General features: G+C 41.4%; 2 protein-coding genes across 4 annotated transcripts; both read right to left on the reverse strand.

Moving 5' to 3' along the window:
• Window positions 1-810: 810 nt before the first annotated feature.
• Window positions 811-4870, reverse strand: LOC101173174 (cilia- and flagella-associated protein 251). The gene is made up of 3 exons (XM_004079694.3): window positions 4739-4870; window positions 3395-4064; window positions 811-1664 (listed from the first exon to the last, which is right to left on the reverse strand). Exons 2-3 carry the CDS (start codon window positions 4013-4015, stop codon window positions 1521-1523), a joined length of 765 nt encoding a protein of 254 aa, XP_004079742.1. The 5' UTR covers window positions 4016-4064; window positions 4739-4870; the 3' UTR covers window positions 811-1520.
• A 4784-nt stretch (window positions 4871-9654) lies between these two features.
• Window positions 9655-16197, reverse strand: b3gat3 (beta-1,3-glucuronyltransferase 3). Of its 3 annotated transcripts, none has more exons than XM_011487285.3 (8): window positions 16005-16197; window positions 15682-15787; window positions 13521-13704; window positions 13261-13444; window positions 13018-13179; window positions 12857-12943; window positions 11093-11296; window positions 9655-10998 (listed from the first exon to the last, which is right to left on the reverse strand). In XM_011487285.3, the coding sequence occupies exons 2-8, from the start codon at window positions 15773-15775 to the stop codon at window positions 10900-10902; spliced, it is 1014 nt and encodes a 337-aa protein (XP_011485587.1). In that variant the 5' UTR covers window positions 15776-15787; window positions 16005-16197; the 3' UTR covers window positions 9655-10899. The 3 variants fall into 3 exon arrangements, with proteins under 3 accessions (XP_011485587.1, XP_011485588.1, NP_001098297.1); XM_011487286.3 differs by having other exon boundaries at window positions 15879-16197; NM_001104827.1 differs by lacking the exon at window positions 16005-16197 and having other exon boundaries at window positions 10900-10998; window positions 11093-11299; window positions 15682-15763.
• Window positions 16198-16231: the final 34 nt, after the last annotated feature.

Genomic DNA, 16231 nt, shown 5'->3' on the forward strand with positions numbered 1-16231 from the left:
GAATGCCAGTTTGTTTAAAGAAAAATTTATATCAATTAAAATTTTGTTCTAATAGTTAATATATTCAAAAGCTCAAAACAATGTTGTTTTGTATTAAGAACTATGTTTTATTCTTAAATTGTGTTGTGATAAATGTATTCTAGTATTGCATTCATCAAATGTTCAATAAAAAAAGAGTTGTTTCAAAGCGACACAGATGAGGAAGAAAATTTATTGATTTGAAGTAAAATAAAGAGTTTAGTTGACTTTTTAGAATATTTTTGTGCCATTGTTTTCTGAATATTTGTTCATATGTTGCACTTATTACTAGATTCTTCCTATTCTTTTTAATAAAGCTAAATTATCATGAATGTGTTACGGTAGTGGGCTTACTCCAATAAAGACTGGGCTGGCTGCCAAATATTTGAAATAAACGCTGGGGCTACTATTGGAGGACATATGGGAAGATTACAAACAGTTGGCACTTCCGTTAAATTAAATTAAAAGGTGACACCAACGACACCAATACGTCGCTACAACATCAGTGTCCCTGATTGGTCAAAGTTCGACCTGGTTTGGTATGGAACACATGTTCAATGGCCGTCCATTTTGTATAGAGCCCAGAAATCGGCGTAAAGACTTTTATAGCTATATATGAACATGAGAGTTTTAAACGCGGAAGCCTAAAACGGGAAAACAAGTATTTACCTAGACTTTACGTTGGAAGTGGCTGCTTGAGCATGCAATGCAGAAGGCTGTGTGAATGTAGTTTTACACTCCACACTTACAGTATGAAGAATATAGTACTTGGAAAATAAACATGAAATGATGTTTTCTTTCAACACATACTTTTATTTTATTTAAAGTTAAGATTAAGTAGTTTTAAATACATTCGAACCTTCAGGCAGCAAACAGTGAAACATCCAGCAGTTTAAATCTGTAACCAGAAAATAAATGTATTTTCCATTTGAATCTCTTCAGGACAAACAGGTGAACCGAGCCGGTCAGTAAACCGACATCAGAAGAGTTCACAAAAGTGAAAAATGCGTTTATTTCAGGTTTAAACGAAGATGCATTTGCAGTTTAGCTATAAATACTATAGTGGTGTGTAAAATAAGCGTAGGTCAGAGTTACATTTTTGTACTGACTGCCTGCTGTTCATTCTTCTCAAACAACTGAGAATGGCACCAAAAAACACCAAAAACGTGATCATGTCCAGATCCACCGATCGGTCATTGCCTTCAAAACTCACGCCTCTGCACTCGCACTGTCCTACAACGAAGCAGAGATCCTTTGAAGCAAACGCTCTCGGGAGTGGATCAGACCCTAGAAAATTGGCTTCACAATAAAACCAAAAGCTGCTGAACTCAGACTCAACTTTTTCCATGAGCAAGCCTTGTGTGCTGCTTGCAGAGTAGATACTAAAACCTGAAAAAAGTATCACATCCTTCATTGTTCAGCAAAAAGAGAAAAAAAAAACTCTGGAAAACCCAGGTTTTACAGTGTTTTATGATTAAAAATGTTCACATCTTCACCCAAATCTACTGAAACTCAGCTAACACTGAGCTATCCTGGTTCTTCTTCTTCAGAGAGGGCGAGGAGGATGACGACATAGGTGTGAGCGTGACGCTGTAGAGGTTGGCGACGAAGGTCTCCCAGCCTCGTCGAAGCGCCCGGTCGAAGGCCTGAGGGGAGGACGAGGAAGTGGAGGGTTAGCAAACTGAATCTTAAAAAAATAACAAAGACCCTTGTTTCAAGACAAATTGTCTTTTTCTCTGTTATAGTCAGAAAAATATTGAGAAACGTTTTCCATGGCAAAATAATCTTGGTTTGAGAAAATTTGTTTTTTCCCCTTAAAATGAGAATTCTTGATAAGACCATTTTATTACCCAGTCAGCAGATTTTTCTTTTGCTCATTTGAAGAAAATCAATGGGGTAAGAATTTTTGACTTATTTCTAAGGCGCCTGTCTTTGCAGTGCAGGCTTGTGTTTGCAGAAGAAGAGATGCTTGGTTTAAATTTAAAACACAAGGTGATTCGCTTGTTCCTAATCTATCTGTTGGACAAAACAAACAGGAGAGTCAGACTCAAGCTGGAGTTTACTGGAAATAATTTCCATGCCTGACACAAGCTCACTATTGTCTCTGCAGGAGCACAGATGCAGTGGCAGTTCCGGGGAAATTCCCGGTAATACTAAGCTTCTCTTTTTCCAACCCTCTTTCCTGCCTTATTAGCAGAGAGTAGCGTAGGCTCTTATGCCGGGCACTTGACGCCCGTTCCAGACTACGCTAAATCCGCTGAAGCATCTAGCAAATCTTCCTCTTCTGGTTTTTCGGTTTTCGTGAATCTTCCTCCAGACTTTTTCTTTCACAGTTCTATTCCGATGAAAGACTTGGTGTCATAGAATTCTGGCCGGGCACAACCCGCAATCCTCAATGTCTCCTCCATCATCAATTTTGAAACGGTTGAAATTCCATGAATGAAAAGGGACGGCATCCATACATCCCTACCAAATGCGAGTCCCTGATCAATGACCACGCGTTTTGTACATTGAGCCTGAAAACACCCATAGAAACTTGCAATGTGACGCGTGAATGCAAAAGTTTTGAAGGCGGAAGCCCAAAACTAGCATACATGTAGACGTTTAATTGGAAGCGGTTGCTTGAACGTTTGTTGGCGAGGGCGGTGTGAACGTGGCTTCACACATAACTCCTCAAGCTAACTGGAAGACAGTCCACAAGTCTCTACACTGCAAAAACTGAATCGTTAAGAAAAAAGTTTTCTCATGCTCTGCCTAGCAAGAAAAATAATTGTATTCATTTTGCAATTGTATTCATTTTTTCAAATAAGGATTTTTGGTAAGACCATTTTTTTGTACCCCCCTTGGCAATTTATTTGGTTATTTAAAGAAAATCTGCCAATAAGAATTTTGGACTTATTTCTTAAGGGCCTGTTGTTTTTGCAGTGCAGTGAGGCTGTTTTCTAATCTCTGGGCTCTGAGCTGATTAACCGCGCTGGAATGTTGTGCCGGTGTTGGTTCAGCAGGGAGCTGTTTCACTCCACCGCTCAGAGGATGGGATACAGGAGCCGCAGGTATGCAGGTTTCAGGTGAAGGAGGAGATCTTGGGTGAGGGGTCCTCCTTGAATCTCCTTCCACCTCCTGCTTCTCATTGGGAGGTGACGTAAAGGAAAAGTGCTGACACGGTGGCAGCTGTACTTTGACCCTGTGAAAGCTTGACATTAGTAGGGTGATATGATCCGTTTCTATGGTAACCAACGACCTGAGGTGTAAGAGTTGGAGTGTGATGAAGCAGGACTTTGCCCTGTGTTGAACTAACCGGGTTATATAACCTTCAGGGAGCTGGAAGTTAAGGTGGAGCGAGTGTTTTATGGAAATGTGAGTGACAGCATCTCACCTTGCGATAATTCTTCGCTGTTTTCCTCTTCAGCACCTTCATCCCCTTTTCTTGCTCCCTCTTCATCTTCCTCTCCTCCTCATCTCCCTCCTCATCTTCTCGCACCCTCTTCTTGTCTCTGATCAGAACTTGATCGTCTGCGTCTCCCCGAATCGTGAAGTGAACAAGTGCGGGCCCCTTCCCGAGCCTGTCCTTCTCATTCTCCTCCTCTGTCCTCCTCATTTCCTCAATCTCCGCCTCGATCTTCCCCCTGATGTCCTCCTGGACGGAGGCCTCCGCCGGCTTCTCCGATTGATCCTCCTCCTTCTCCTTCTTTCGGGTGCTCCTTCTCCACCTGCTGCTGAGGCGGCTGGGCTTCCTCCTCAGGAGGGTCTCTTCGTCATCTGAGAAGTCAAACGCCTCCATCTCTTCGTCTGCAGCTGAGACGGTTGGGCTGCTTCTTTTTCCCTCCTCCATGCAGCCGCCGTCTCCCACGCTCTGCTCCTCATTCTCGGGCACCTCCTCTGTGGTGGTCTTAGGCTCATCCAGGCGACCGTAGAAGCCGCTGGACTTGTCTAGGAACTTTGGGGCTCTGATGGAGCTTCGAACCGAGCTCTTCCTGGAGTTTTTTCCAATCGTCATCTCTTTTTTTTTCTTCCTCTGCCGCTCGATTCTCCCACCGATTTTCCTTCTGAGGCAGAAAAGGAGGCAGGAGAGATTAGGGATTAATGCAGTTACATAAACCTCACAGTTTAATCATCTCGCAGCAGGTTTCTAAAGTTTAGAAACGTTAAGAAGTCCGCCACATGTGATCATCATGGGACGAGTCTGGATGTACTCTCCACCACAGCTGAAGCTGGAGGTCAAGGTTGTTACGGCGACTGGATGTCAAACGCAAACATACACTGTCCTGACAGTTAAAGGCAAATACAGATGCGCACACAAAGAGTTGGACTTTAACTCTGCTGCTGGTGGATGGACCACTGCCAATCAATGATCTCACTGATAATCCATTTCTAATGAAGCTAAAGAAACGGAGCTTAAATATGTTTATTTTTTAATAAAATAGAGATGAACATAAACTTAGATGTTGATCTGAAGTGTTACAGCAGCTAAAAAGGATCAAACACCTGCTGCTGATTCTGATTCTTTGACAGAAACCTACATTTACATTAAAAGAAGGTTTTTACTTATGACTAACTTGGACTTTTAGACGTTTTAGCTTTTTTTTAACCCCAAAAAACAGTTTCAAAAGTTGGCGAAATTGTGCAAAGCTAAACATAGAGGTGAGGAAAGAAATGTTTTACGAATTAAAACTCTATTTTTTAATAATCTAACTCCAACTCTTAATATACTTAGTCTCACCTGAAGTGCTGCTGGTGTCTCTGTTAGCTTTAGGTCTGCGTCCTCTTGCTGAGTGCAGGATGAATAAATGACTGAGAGCTGAGCAGCTCTGCCTACTTCCCTAAGCCATGACATCACAGCCCTGCCCAAACCTGCGCTCCTGTCATTAAACACAAACACACACACACACATACACACTCAAAGTTACACACTCACTCACTACAGTCATGGTCACACACAGTCTCATCACATATACACAAAGTCACACACTCACTACAGTCATAGTCACACAGAAACAGTCTCACACACACAAAGTTACACACTCAAAGGTACACACTTTCACTATAGTCACACACAGTTTCACCACACACACACACACACACACACACCCACACACGCACACACACACACACACACACACACACACAGTCTCACACAGTCACACAGAAACAGTCTCACACACACAAAGTTACACACTCACTCACAACAGTCACACACATTCTCACCACACACACACACACACACACAGTCTCACACAGTCACTACAGTCATAGTCACACAGTTACACACACAGTCACATGGTCACACACAGTCGCACAGAAACAGTCTCACACACACAAAGTTACATACACAAAGTTACACACTCACTCACTATACTCACACACAGCCTCACCACACATACACACACAGTCACTGACCGTCTCACACAGTCAGACACACACAGTCTCAACACACAAAGAAAGTCACACACTCACTACAGTCGTAGTCACACATAGTTACACAAACACCAAGTCACACAGTCTCACATAATCCCAAACACATGGTCACACACAGTCACACACCGTCTCACACAGTCATACAGAAACAGTTTCACACCGTCACACACACCCATACACATGAAGACACACCGTCACACACGCTGCTTTGGAGCACAAAACTCACAGAAAAAGTCGTACAACTAAATCTGTGACACAAAACCTCTGTGCTCACACAAAGACGTCCATTCATCAGAGGGTGGAAGCAAAAAAAACTGCCATCAGGTAAACATTTCCACCTGCAGCGCGTGTTTCTGTTATCTGTGACCATTGAGCCTGAACCTGCCGTCAGTAAGAATTCTAGTTCCTCAAATCTGAGCTGTTCAGGAAAACGTGACAGAATCTTTCAGTTTTTAGCCCATTTCTAAAGTTTCCTGTGTGATTTTTCTGCTCACTCCTTTGTTCTGTTTTTTTTAATGTTCTTCCTGCTTTGTGAGTGACTGAAGCTCATAATCCCGAGATAAGTAATTCAGAGATAACTTGAATACGTAAAACACATAAAAATGTATTAGACATAAATATATTTTGGTAAAACGCAACAAGAACTGTTTGGCTTTATCTGATAGTAACAAAACAAGAAAATAATATTTTGTTTTTTCTATTTATTTTTCAAACAAGTTATGAAGATTTAACACTTTTTTTTAAATCTTTTTCTTTTTTTTGCTTTGATTTCTTGAAATAAAGCAAGAAACCAAAGAAAATGAATAAAATTTGTGTGGAAATGTTGATTTTACAGATGGATCTATTTTTGCAAAAACAAAAAAAAGCCAAAGAAAAAAAGGACAGACTTGTTTGTTTCATGCTAAACATTTTGTCATTCTTTTGGTTTTATATTATGAACCTGCAGCTCAGTAATTGTATTTTTGCTAGGGTATTTGTTTAGACTTTTATTTTGTTGATTTAAAAGGAGCATAGATTTCAAACTAAAAGTAAAGTCCTTTTTAAATGATGTAAACTTTACTGGCTTGTTAAAGGTTTCAGAAGTCTACACATTACCTCAACCTCTGGCTGGCTCAGAGCCCTGGGGATGCCAGACATTTGACTTCTGTTGGCTTTCACAGGTAATCAGGTGAAACTGTCTGGAATTGTCACGCAGGACAGCAGCTGTTTGTTTGACGGTTGTACAAACTGAAGTTATTCTGAGAGAGAATATAAAAGAAAGAAAAAAACAAAACAAAAAACAGGACGAAGCAGATTTTGTGACTTACATTTCAGGCAAAGGTCATAGCGCTAACCTCACTGACTTTCTTTGGTTATCTTCAGCTGTTTGGTCAGCTTGGTGGTCCTCCTGCATTCAAACTGTAGTGAAACGCCCTTCAATTCAGTTGAAAATTACTTAATTTCACACCTGCCATGTAAAGTGACATTCAACTCTGGACCAATTCAATTTCAATTCAATTTTATTTATATAGCCCAATATTTACAACAATAGTCATCTCAATGGGCTTCATGCCGGTGAATGTGTAATGATCATGAATCATAAAGAACATAAAGTCATAGAATTCGCTTATTGCTAAACTAAACTAAACAGACTAAACTAAACTGGGCATCCCTGCTGTTGGACACTCCTTCCACAAGCCAGTGTGAAAACATTCTCCTTAATGTCTGGACCAAATCTTTGATGGATCTTGGGAACCTCTGGCTGTAATGCCCCCCCCCATCCCCACACACATAACTCTGCGGTAAATTTCTAATGACCTACAGCCGCTCTGCAGAAACTGTGTCCTAAAAAATGACAGTTTTCTTGATTCTGGTTAAAAACAACATAATTGTAATTTATGCTTTTACAATCGATCAGAAGATGACCGAAGTGGGACTCTGCAAAGATTTGAAAAAAACTAAAATGTGAGATGTTACCTTTGAACCAGAAAAGATAAATGCAACATTACAAGTGCCTTATGACCTTTAATCTGTCTTTTCTACAGTCTCACACAGTGCTCTAAATAAAGACATAATGTTTAATAATAAAGATATAGATAAAAAAAAACAGCTGATTACATCAAAGTGAACTTTGGAAAAAAGCTCCTCCACGTCACAGATCAGAAACTGCAACCACAAGGTTTGGGTGGGACAGCGAACGCCAGGATCTGTGTGTGGAGTAATACTCAAAAGCAGCAGCTTTCCTCAAGTCGGGATGAGCAGCAGCACGCCTCTTCCTGCATGCACGCACACGCAGGGCGTGATGACACACAGAGACCAGAAGCCACAGAAACAAACAGACATCAAACTGAGTGTTGGTGAAGAGTCACAGCTCGTCTGGACGACAGTTGTGTTCAGAATGAGAAGATGGGACACTGTGATACTCGTCTACTGACTTCAGCTCTTCTTACTCACCTCCTTCATTTCCAGCGAGTGTGTAGTTCATCTCCTCTGCTGCCATGTAGGGTCAACAAGCGTAGAGGGCGTAGCAGCTTTAAGTCATACAGGCCTGTAAAACACCTGGAGGTGTTGACGTTGGTGTAGCAGTGAGAAAACCGGATGCTGGATGGGGGTCACCGTGGTTACAGCCCAGCCCAGGCAAGCTGGGGTGAATAATGTATGGAGTCTGCAGAAAATCGAGTCCGTGAAAGTCAGTCGGGGCATGAAAAATCGAAAACAAATGATGAGCTGAAGTCATCGACCTGCTTTAGGCGAACACAGCCTGACACATTTATGTGACGCAGATGTGCTGCTGGTCGGGTTTCAAATTCAGCGACAAACTAAACAAAAACAAGCATCCTATTCTAATGAAGCAAAATCTGACCTTCTTAAAGGGCATAAAGTTGATCATTTTTAATTAGCTTAATTAATTCATGTCATTTTGAAAGAAACATTTTGAAATAGTTTAATTTTGAAAGGAGAAATAAAACCTGAATATGATGTAAATAAACCATAGAAACACATTTTAAAGAGGATTTTAGGGCTTTGATTTGGAAGCTAATGAACACCTTCCTTGGAATACTCTAAATGAGAAAACATGAACACGTGAATACTGACCTACAACTATAAAACACACACCAACAATAACTAAACCTAAACCTTTTCTGGTATGAACGTGGTTGTTGATGCCAGACGGGCATGTCTGACTATTTCAGAAACGAATGATTTACTGAGATTTTTTTTTTTTTACAGAGAATGGTCCGAAAAAGAGAAAATGTCAAGTGAGAGGCAGTTCTGTGGGCTGAAATGCCTTGTTGACGCCAGAGGTCAGAGGAGAACGGCCAGACTGGTTCCAGCTGATAGAAGGATAACAGAAACTCAAATAACCACTGGTTTCAACCGAGCTCTGCAGAAGAGCATCTCTGAACGCACAACACGTCCAACCTTGAGGCAGATGGTCTACAGCAGCAGAAAACCACACAGGGTGTCACTCCTGTCAGTTAAGAACAGGAAACGGAGGCTACAATTCACACAGACTGACCAAAACTGGACAATAGAAGATTGAAAAAATGTTGCCTGGTCTGATGAGTTTCCATTTCTGCTGCAACATTCGGATTTGGCGTCAACAACATGAAAGCATGGATCCCTCCTGCCTTGTATCAATGGTTCAGGCTGGTGGTGGTGTAATGGTGTGGAGGATGTTTTCTTGGCTCACTTTGGACCACTTAGTACCAATTGAGCATGGTTCCATCATCACAGCCTACCTCAGTATTGTTGCTGACCATGTCCATACCTTTATGGCCACGGTGTACCATCTTCTGATGACTACTTGTTGCAGGATAAGGATCCATGTCATAGAGCTGGAATCCTCTCAGGCTGGTTTCTTGAACATGACAATGAGGTCACTGGACTCAAATGGCCTCAACCCAATAGAGCGCCTTTGGGATGTGGTGGGACGGGAGATTGGCATCATGGATGAGCAGCTCTGCGTGATGCTATCATGTCAATATGGACCAAACTCTCAGAAGAATGTTTCCAGTCGCTTGTTGAATCAATACCACAGAGGATTAAGGCAGTTCTGAAGGTAAAAGGGGGTCCAACCCAGTACTAGCATGATGTACCTAACAAAGTGCAGGAGATAATAAAGCTGCTCTGTGCAGCACATTTGAGTTTTGCATGCAAAGTGTTACCAATGTTGTGGCCAAAACTCTGGCTCTGTCTGAATGAGTCCAAATGTGAAGAGCAGTAGACTTTAAACAGATATCCAACAGCAGACACGGAGCATGTCTGATATAGGTTTATTATCACGCTGTACAATGTGCAGAACATAATTACAGCAATAAATACATAACCATAGGAACATGGAGATAATGTCCTCAGAGGCACAGATTACTCTACAGCAGACAAAGCTCCTGCTGTCTGTGTCCTAAACAGCAGCTTGTTCCAGCTACAGCCTCAGCTTGCAAAGAATCTAAAAGTACCAACAGCTTAAGGGAGATTTAAACCAAATTGGGACATTTTGTCAAATATGAATCCAACTTTTTCTTATTCACTCCAATGTAAAAACAGCCCAACTTAGTGAAAAAGAAACACAATCTAGATCCAAAAATAGCTATTTTTGGATTTATCAAATTCAGCATCAAGACAATAAAAAAAAGATTTTTAAAAAATACTTTAAATCTAAACTTTGCTCAAGAGAGAAGACTGCCTATTGATTGACAAGTGCGCTGTAATTACTTATCTCTAGAATGGCCTTATGGGGGGGGCGTGTTCTTTCCAATCTTCCCATTCTAGGAAAAGTCTATGCTTGGCAATGTCCAATCAGGTTGAGATGAACAGAAAGCTTTTTTTAAAAATCAGTCCAAGTCAATCAGTGGCGTCACACATATCGCCTCTTTCAGCCGTTAGTTTTGACGTTCTCCAGTTTTTAACGTTATCCACACTGGAACTATTTGAAATGTAAACAATCTTTTACTGTGTAGCTATAAAATAATCATTCACTATTCAAAAAGGATTTATTTTCCTGAAAAAAACCTAATTAGTGTGAAGTTTTAGCATGAAGTGATGCAGTTCAATACTGCAGAGAAACAAGGCAACAATTTCTGTTGCTGCTGCTGCTGCTTTGACGGCCCAACAATACTGACATGAGAAGGGATTTTTGTGTAAAAAATAAATATTAAGGACTAAAAAACCCTTCAAAATGGCCAGGCATGCATTGTTAATGGTTTTACAAACTCCAAGAACAAGGTGAATTTGAAAGGAACAAGATGACTTCAGATTCTTTAACTGGCGCCCTCTTCAGGTAACTTACAGTACTGCAGCGTTGAGAAGGAAGTAAAGCAAATCCAACAGTACTGACATTTACACAGCCTGTCAACACAGTTATCACACACACATTAACATTTATGACCTGAACCAGAGAGAGAGCTGGCAGACCAGAACACTTTACAATGATGAGTAACAGATTTGAAAACAGAGGATGGGTGTGGGTCTGTCTGGGTGTGTTCTTCAGACCTCCAGAGCCGGGTCTGAACCCAGTCCCTGTGCCTGCAGCGCCTCCTCTCTCTTCATCTTGGGCTTCTCGGTCCGTGTGTGCCACACCAGCACCTACAGAGCACAAACACAACATCAGAAAGAACTTTAAAAGACAAACTTCTCCATCTGTTCTCTGTCATTGTCGTAACACAAAAACAGGGAATACTTTAGTGCAGTTGTCGGCTTTAGGCTCCAGCTCATCTATCGTAACCAGACCCTGAAGGAAGCTGCTTTCCAAGAGTCCCATTGGTGCGTTTCCATCAAAACAAGCCTCTGGGTTGGCCAGAACCAGCTTCAGGGACACAGCAAAGCTGGCCATGTCTATGGGGAAGGGGCGGTTGGGCCGCCAGCCGGTGTGAAAGCGAACCACCTTCAGCAAAAAACAGAAAAAAAGGAATAAAAAATGGTTACACCTGGGCTTTAGCTTTTCTTTCAACCACCGTAACTCTTCAGCAACATTCACACGGCTCTTGGCAACATGTGTTTAAGCAACCACATTCAATGAAAAGTCTATGTAAACTTCCGCGTTGAAATCTCTCACATTCGTGTGTCGCTACGCAAGTTTTTATGTCCGTTTTAAGACTCTGCGTACAAAACGTGTGGCAACTGAACATGTGTCGACAGTTAAACCGGGTGAACTTTGAACAGTCAGAGACTGTGATTTGGTAGTGACGTATGGATGGCGTGCCTTTGAATTCACGGAAGTGCCAACCGTTGAAAATTGATCATGAAGGAGAACGTATTAATTGCCGTTTGTGCCCAGCTGGAATTACATGACGCAAAGCCTTTGATATAGAGCTGTGAAAGGAAAAGCCTGGAGACACGATTTGTGGGATTTGGACATTTCACACCAAGCCTCTTCCAACTGTAGGTGGCGGACATGAGCTGGTGTCGAGTAGGGATACTCCAGTGTGAACAACTATATGCTAAACTAGCATTTAAGAATCTGCTTTTTAGCGCGTCACATGACCGGTGCAAATGTAGCATTCCATAGTTTATGCAATAAATGTAACTCCAGCGGATTTTGAAATGTTGCTAATGTGTTGCATATCGGTGAAAAGCCAATAGGAAGAACAGCTTTACTCTGCGTCAGAATCAGCTGATTCACATTGATCACGTACACCAGCGGGTCTGCAACATGCAAATCTTTGGCTGAAGTAAGATAAAATGAAATAAAAATGATTTAGTTAGCTTAGCATTGATTTAATTTAGACTAGATAGGTTTACATAAACTCAAGAGATCTTGTGTGATCTACCATTTTGCACAGAACTTAAGTAACATAGTTGATCTTGTCCGATTGGTCTTTTTATGTTATGAGTTTAAAGATCACATTTTACGTTGCGCTACAATATTTACTAGCTACACAGAAGGGAGTTAATCTATTATTTTTACACTATTTCTATTGAATCATAAACCAATAAAGTCATGTTCATGTTTAAGTTAACAGCAGTAGATTTAAGAAATAACAAGAAAAAATGCCATGTTTGACTTTAAAACCTTTTCATGGGAGCACGCTAACTTCAATGGGACGATCCTGTGTAGCACAGGATGTCTTTTATTTTGAAAGGAAGTCATACGCGCTTCAACAGTAAAAGCGCAATTTCACATTTAGAGAAAAGGCTTTTTCTTTGTATATATCTGATTTATTTATACCAAAAGAGAAACGTCAAGCAAAGCAGTCTGACATTTTTTAAAAGGGGCGGCTCCTACTAGGTTTTGATCAGTAAGAAACAGACCCAAATGGCTCCTATTATTATTCAAGGTTGCAGAACCCTGATGTAAACAGTCGAAGATTTATGGTATGTCAAAGAGCGTGTGTTATTCAGGTTCTGCCGGCTACATCTCCGGTGTTAAAGGGTTAAGGAATCAGTGAGTAGTTGCAAAAATACAAGAACCTTTAGGCCCAAAATACTGTTTTTGTGAATGTACCTTTCCTCCTTCGACCACGGGCCTCTCGTATTTCATCCCACCAACCAGCCCCACCGGCCAGACTGACACCCGCTGGGTGCTCCTCATCTGAGTCAAAACCAGAAAAATCTCAAACCTTCAAGTTTCTGTTTCTGGAAACAGCTAAACATCTCATTTCTCACCTCTTCAAACACCTGCAGACTGTATGTGTTGTCGTCGTCAGCAAAATACACCACCCCCTGCAGGTTGTCCCCTCCCGCCTCAGCCCGTCTGTCCTCTCGCAGCCACCGCAGCCCCTCATTTCTTTGCTGCACGCCACGGGGCTTCAGCCAGCTGGGGTCTCCCTGTCCGAAAAACAAAAACAAAACAGGAGTAGGACCTGAAACAAACCTGAAGACCTGGAGAAAACAGGATCAGCCCTATACCTCCTGGAGTTTGTGGTCCTTGGCGGTTGGCACGTGCAGGTGGGTGTAGACCAAGCCGCTCTTCTTCAGAAGATCGGTGACCAGAGGAGTCTTCTGGGGCGAGTCCTCCACCACGATCCAGTGGAGCTGAGGGACGTGGAGGAAAGTCTGCGACAGGCGGGTCAGCTCTGCTTTCTGCACCAGCCTACAATAAGATCAGAGGAGCCGCTAGAGCCCAGAGCTAGCTGAAGACACGAAACACCAGGAAAGGCGGGGCTTACCTGGCATATGTGGGAGTGATGACGAAGATGGTGGTGGGCGGGGGGCCTCTGGCTGGCTGCTTCGGGGGTAGTTTGGTCGCCTCCGAATTCTTTATGACATCTTTCAGGTGGTGAAGCTCCTCCTGCAGGCGGGATATGGTGCGATCTTTCACCATGATGTGTTCTGTGCAATCGCAGCGCTGACCTGCTCAACACAGAGGACGAAAGGTTCTGATACATTTTCATACCGTAGCCCAGAGGTCGGCAACCTGGACCTCTCAAAGAGCCATTTGGATCCGCTTCCCACTGAGATGAAAGCACAGGGAGCCGCAACACTAGGTGTGTTAGAAAAAATGCTTTTGCCGACATATCATATCATTTAGTACTTGTATTGATTCAAAATACTGTCAGGATAGTTATTTAATTATTTATTTTAATTATTTTTATTCTTTATGAGCGTGATGTTTCCTTTGATCTTTTGTCCATTTCCCACAACCCTGAATAGACTTTTCCGTCTGTCGTAACAAATTCACTTTGATGCAGACTCGTTTCTATTTTTTCTTTTTCTTTAAATCCAGTAAACCCAATAAACTATAATAATTTTATGGATGACAACTATGTTTTATTAGGAAGCAGCTGTTGGTTTGTTGATGGTCTGGAATCATAAGCGGTGAGTCTAAGGCCCGCCCCCCGCCTCTCTACCTGTTCCTGGGATAAATTTGTAATTTTTATGAGACGTAGATGGAACGTCAATTTTGGAAGAGATTTTCTAAAACTACTGAACCTTTTTACACCGTCTTTTTAATTGGTATTTCAAATTTAAACAGAGGGTACAAGGATTAAGTTTGTATGACATATCCCCACATGCCCTCCCCTTTACTGCACCACTCTTTCATACTACAAATATTTTGTAAAATATACATTTTCAAAAGAAGTAAACCTCTCAATTGCACATTTCCAAAATAAAGTCAATCATTAAGTATTCTAACAGCAGAGACATCTAAGTCCTTTATATAATTTAAGAAGGGATTCCAAGTGGTAAAAAAATCTTGTGTACAACCCCCTAGCAGAGAAGCGAATTTTCTCCAAAACCAAACCATGTAAGAGATCATTTATCCACATCTTTAAAGTTGGAGGAAAATGATCCTTCCAATTGAGAAGAATAGGTTTCCTAGCAATTCAGGTCCCAAAGATAATTATGTTTTGTGCTTTGTGGTTGAGATTAAGATCCTGTGGGATTACGCTAAATATTGCAGAAATTACAGAAGGTTTTATAGGCCTTTGTAAAACATCTTAAAAATACTTTAAATATTGAATGGCAAAAGCAACTTAATTTTACACAGGACCAAAACATATGAGAGTTGGTGGCCGTTGATTGTTTACATCGATCACAAATTGGATAAATATCTGGAATGAATTTTGTAAGTTTTGCTTTAGATCAATGGAGTCTATGTACAATTTTAAATTGAGTAATCCTGTGACGTGAGCAAATTGAGGAAGAGTATATTCTGTCTAGGGCTTTCTCAGTGATATTTAAGCCTAAATCCTCTTCCCATTGGGTTTTTAGCAATATTAGGGGTGTCTTTTGATTTGCCTTGTATGAAAACTAATGAACTTTAACAGAAAGACGGTACAGTCGCAAATTCTAAAACCTATTTATTTAGAACTATCTAGTACTATTTATTTAGTACACATATAAATGTGATTGGTAACGATTATTTTTCTTTCAACAAAAAAAAAACATGTGCGACAGAAGAGTTGCACAACAGAGTTGCCACAGGTTTACAACAGCTTAAAAATCTATCAAGAAATCATGCACAGTTAGTAGAAAAGGCTGGGGGTCACATATTATTGACTTATGAAAGGAGTCTGTGGGTCAGGAGAAATATGAATGCAGATCGCATTTGGCCCACAGGCCGGACTTTGGACATGCCTGGTATATGGGAACTGGTGTCACTATTAGTAGCTGCTTGAATTCTGGTTTTATTTAAAAAATAGTTTTAGAAAGGGAATGTGAAAAAATGAATATTCTATATTCAGTGTTTTGCCAGTACTCTAATTAGTTTTTTATATGTTTAAACCATTCATTTCTCCCGTACAAATACTTTATTATAGGAATGTAACGAGGTGTTGATATTTTTGCTCTAAACGGGACACAGAAAGATGAGAATGCATCACTCACCAAGCTGCATAAGAGCATAGATGAGACCCATCAGGGAGACCATGAAGTACATCACAAACACTGTCTTCAGCTTCAGCTTCATCCTTGTTGCCATGGTTATGGTATCCTGAAATGAGAATGTTTAAAACATACACACGGAACCCATTACAAATATCACTTTGCTTTTAAATGCTCAGTGTAGTAACAATTAAAAATACCAGAGTGTTTTTCTGACTTGTAAAAATCTCAGGGTGACTTTTACGAGCAAAAAGAAAAGGTCGAATGCTAAATAACTGGATGACAAAGCAGGCCAAGTTAACCCGGCGCCTTCCGTCTGATCCTACCAGCAGCGGAAACGGCGGGAGGCGGGACTTAAGGCGACGAGGAGCGACGACCGCGACGTCTCATGTCATCCTGGAGGGACAGAGATGGACCCGTTGGAGCTTCGAGCGCAGCATCCATTCATTTACTGCGCTGTGACATCTCCGCAGCGCCTGCAACAGCTACTTCCGGAATCAGCGCAACACGAAAACGAGTCCCACTTGAAACATTTGCTAATAGTTCCGCGGAC

The sequence above is a fragment of the Oryzias latipes genome, chromosome 18 (genome assembly GCF_002234675.1).
Source record: "Oryzias latipes chromosome 18, ASM223467v1".
NCBI classification, from domain to species: Eukaryota; Metazoa; Chordata; class Actinopteri; order Beloniformes; family Adrianichthyidae; genus Oryzias; species Oryzias latipes.

Bases quoted from the DNA above. Each gene is read 5' to 3' on its own strand.
- b3gat3 (XM_011487285.3), bottom strand. From the start codon at position 15,775: ATGGCAACAAGGATGAAGCTGAAGCTGAAGACAGTGTTTGTGATGTAC. The intron at 13,705-15,681 runs GTGAGTGATGCA...TGTGTTGAGCAG, and splicing joins CTATGCTCTTATGCAGCTTG to GTCAGCGCTGCGATTGCACA. The intron at 12,944-13,017 runs GTGAGAAATGAG...GTTTTGACTCAG, and splicing joins GTCTGCAGGTGTTTGAAGAG to ATGAGGAGCACCCAGCGGGT.
- LOC101173174 (XM_004079694.3), bottom strand. From the start codon at position 4,015: ATGACGATTGGAAAAAACTCCAGGAAGAGCTCGGTTCGAAGCTCCATC. The intron at 1,665-3,394 runs GTGAGATGCTGT...TCCTCCCCTCAG, and splicing joins CAGCGAAGAATTATCGCAAG to GCCTTCGACCGGGCGCTTCG.